Raw genomic sequence first — 3,785 nt, 5'->3', positions numbered from 1 at the left:
ATCTAAGTTAGACCACTATTGAAGGCCTGGAAGCACTGGACTCAGTCAGTCAGTCAGCTACAACGTAGGACCAGGCACATTTATGCATCGGTCCAAGTTTCCATACCTCGTTAGCACAACAAGATGGACACCGGATTCATAGAAATAGTTAATTTAGTAGTGGTAATATATAAAAGATAGGTTGTATATAATGATATAGTATAGGAAGGAAGAAAGTTATGAAACAATTTTAATCTCAAGGTTTAAGGGAAGATGAAGAGTGTATACACCTACGCCATTGTGATCGATTCTGAGCCATGTCACCTAGAGTCTCCAACCATTGGTCACGATGATCACGCGGACCCCAACCAAGTAGTAGAACTGGACTGTTTTCAATGGTAGTCTAACTTAGATCGGCACATCATTTCAGTCAAATTATTTGATTCATGGGACATGACTACTAGTCCAAAACCATATTGATAACTATTAGACAAAAAACACGTAATTCCGTATTATAATTTTACTTTTATCCTAGATTAAGAGTCCCCTTTACTTCTATTCCCTTTGAAATAAAAATTGATTAATGGTCCGATTACCAATGTCAACTGTAAACAACACCAAAATCGAAGTGGAAACGGTTTTTTAAGTTGAAAGGAAGTCTAGTTTTAAGTGAAATATGTTTAAGGCATTGATACAATTTGGATTACTATATAAACAGAAGATCAGTATATTAAATACTACTCTGAAGAGTTCTCTTACTTATAGCCATCATAACACCTCCTTCTCGATATTAATTCTTCCATAATGAATCATGATTGAGTTTGAAAGAATCGTCTTAAAATGATTAACTTTAATATATTTAATGTACAAACGTATATTGTTAATGGTGAGCAACTAGTGTATTTGAGATACAGCAACATTAAATTTTATATCTACTTCTAAACAGTTCAAACTCCTACTAAAAAATAAATTTATTAGGTATTCATAGAACTTGAAGTTTCAGTTTACGAGCATAATTGTTTGTGAGATAAAATATGAAATAAGTTGACCAAGTTTTAACACAACAAACTGATTTATTGACAGAAAATTCAACAACCTTTTTCACTGTACAAAAAGTATAGAACTAGACAGGTAACATTGATTTAAAAGAGAAAGATACATATATGTATATATATTCATTGCATTAGTGATTCTGTGTGTTTTCCTACTCTTCCGATGCTGCTAATTTTCTCTGTGACACTTTTAACTGATGATAATAAACGTTTTCTCAAAGGAGCTGTACTGAAAATGAGAATACATGGATTTAACATACATCCCAATAATATAAGACATGTGCCCATCTGTTCAAATGTAGTACTATAAGTATACGTCACGACTCCAGTTGTGATTAATATTTGAACTATGCATTCAAATGAGTGTAATATAGCTTGTTGACATGACATTATTGCTGTTGTAATCACTAACTGAGTAATTTTCCTCTGTATCTGTAAAGTAGCTTCAAAATTTTGTGTTGTGCAATCGCGATGAGAAGACCTAGGTATTTTTAATACATGTATGATCCACGCATGGCTAATTAATGTGACTAAAACTGGAACAAAATAAGAAAACACAACCCATGAATACACAATATAATTAAGAAATACTTTCGTCTGAATCCAGGGGAATGAAAAATCCATAACACATCGGCCATCAGTATAACGACGAAGAAGTGGTGTAGGTATGTACAAAATTAAAAACATACTGAGCATGTAAAGAAAATATAGTACGAAAAATCTATTCGTATATGCTTTAAGTGATCTAAGGAATAGGACAGAACTCACTCGATCCAATGATATACAAACTAGATTCTGCACACTTAAGACACATGGCAACCAGAATAATCCATTTCTAAACCAAATATGACAAATTATGACATCAATAATATATATTCCAGTTCCATTATTGGCAAGTGACATAAATTCAGCCATATAGTACGTTGCTGTTGAGAGACATGCACTCAAATCAAATATTGGTTGAGCTCTGAAAACAAATGTAGTAAATTTTGAACCGAACTGTGAAGTGAACACAACAGTGATGGCGGTAATATTTAATATTATGCCAAATATCCCTTCAGTTGTAATAACAATCCGAATAGGTAAGCTAATGTGAACAGTCCCATTCATTGTTTAACGATATTTATGTTATTTACTGTTTATCAAAATAAAGATGAAAATATAAAATGAAAGATTAATTTGCATTTGAATAAGTGTATAACTTAATATTGGACAAACTATTCTCCAGCTCGTATATTTATTAATTTTAATGACCAATCAGAGCTTCATTTAAAATAATTTGAATGATAGATGAAGTATTGTATGGATAACAAATATATAATACAAAATGGTGGCAAATTTGGATAGTGCAATAAGAAGTCGAACTTCGCCTGTAGCTCTTCTAGGGTTACTGGCGGTCCCAAGATCAGATAAAGGAGGGAGTTTGGACATTGGGTCAGCAACCCTATCTCGTAGAAAACAACCTTGCTAGAAAAGACGCAAGCCAGAATAAATAATGAAAACTCACTGTACCCATTTCTCATTCTAGATTTATAGACAAGTTACATTTGCAGATAAGTGATATGGAAAATAATATGAATGAATATTTATAAGAATCCTGTAGAACTTATTAAGCAGCTAAAATCATTTCATAGATGTGGTTGTTATAATCCACGAAATGAGATTGAAATACACTCTTTTGGTATACAGTTTTCCAACCAGAGATGCAGATGAGAAGACTGATAAGTGACTAGGAAGCCTAAATTGGCGAAATGAATGAATATGTACACTAATCACTGACATTAATATATGTCCTTATGACCCAAATAAGGGCATGTAGGTTGAGACCTTGATTAGGCATATTTTATGAATCCTCCTATAGCGTGTTTCGTCTACAATGTTTCACATACCACATAACCCTGAGATGGCATACTAGCTGTTTGAATTTTTCAAGGCCAAATGGTCCGTTTAGACTTCTCCAGTCTATCAACAGTTATAATCAAACACTATTACTGAACAAAAAACATGTCATTCCCAACTGTTAGGTACAAGTAAGTACCTGACTTTGAAAACGAGTGGCATTTATTTTTACAGCAGTTTGACTCTAAGATTATGTTTATACACTAAGTTATTGAATAATCAATGTTTCCTGAATGTAAACAAATTATCTAAAGAATCAGCTTATTGAAATATAATTTTTATCTATCTTCGTTGTCAAGTTGATGTTTATCAACTATCGATGATACCTTGAGTAAAGCCATGTCAGTTTGAATTCACTTGTAAAACTAGTCTTTCCCAACACATTGCTTGTTCATAAAAATCTCAGTTTCTTAAATAATTAATGTTTGATCAAAAAATTTTTACGTAACAAACCCATTCTCAATTTTTTTAGTTATAAATTCATTTTCACGAAATAAATAAAGTTAGAATTTATGGTAAAAAATAACTAATATTATACACCAACTAATAGATAGATAGATGAAGTAAAATGAGCGAAAAGAAAAACACCCAGAAAATCAAATAGAAAAGACATTCTGTAATTAAAATAACCCATGGTGTCATAGAATAAGAAAAAGAGAATTCAGCGAAGAAAGTTTTCTTTTCTACGAAATCATTTACTTAAGCTGTACATTCGTATATATATTTATATAGTTGAAAGCGTGAGCCAATTGAAGCTAGACCACCATGGAAAACCTGGAAACACTTGACGGGCGTTTCCTTTTATTATTGGGCTCCTCCGCCGTGGGGCTTCACGAACCCAGGAGCTACCCCGCT

At 32.5% G+C, this 3,785-nt stretch overlaps 1 protein-coding gene across 1 annotated transcript; it reads right to left on the bottom strand.

Annotated features, from left to right (window-relative positions):
- Positions 1–1,154: 1,154 nt before the first annotated feature.
- On the bottom strand, positions 1,155–2,141 carry Smp_178420 (hypothetical protein; the record flags this gene model as incomplete). The annotated part of the gene is made up of 1 exon (XM_018791928.1): positions 1,155–2,141. The coding sequence occupies one exon, from the start codon at positions 2,139–2,141 to the stop codon at positions 1,155–1,157; it is 987 nt and encodes a 328-aa protein (XP_018644840.1).
- Between the last annotated feature and the right edge of the window lie 1,644 nt (positions 2,142–3,785).

This window comes from Schistosoma mansoni (genome assembly GCF_000237925.1).
Source record: "Schistosoma mansoni, WGS project CABG00000000 data, chromosome 1 unplaced supercontig 0010, strain Puerto Rico, whole genome shotgun sequence".
NCBI classification, from domain to species: Eukaryota; Metazoa; Platyhelminthes; class Trematoda; order Strigeidida; family Schistosomatidae; genus Schistosoma; species Schistosoma mansoni.
Note: the sequence above shows the minus strand (reverse complement) of the source record. Positions and strands in the feature narration are given on the sequence as shown.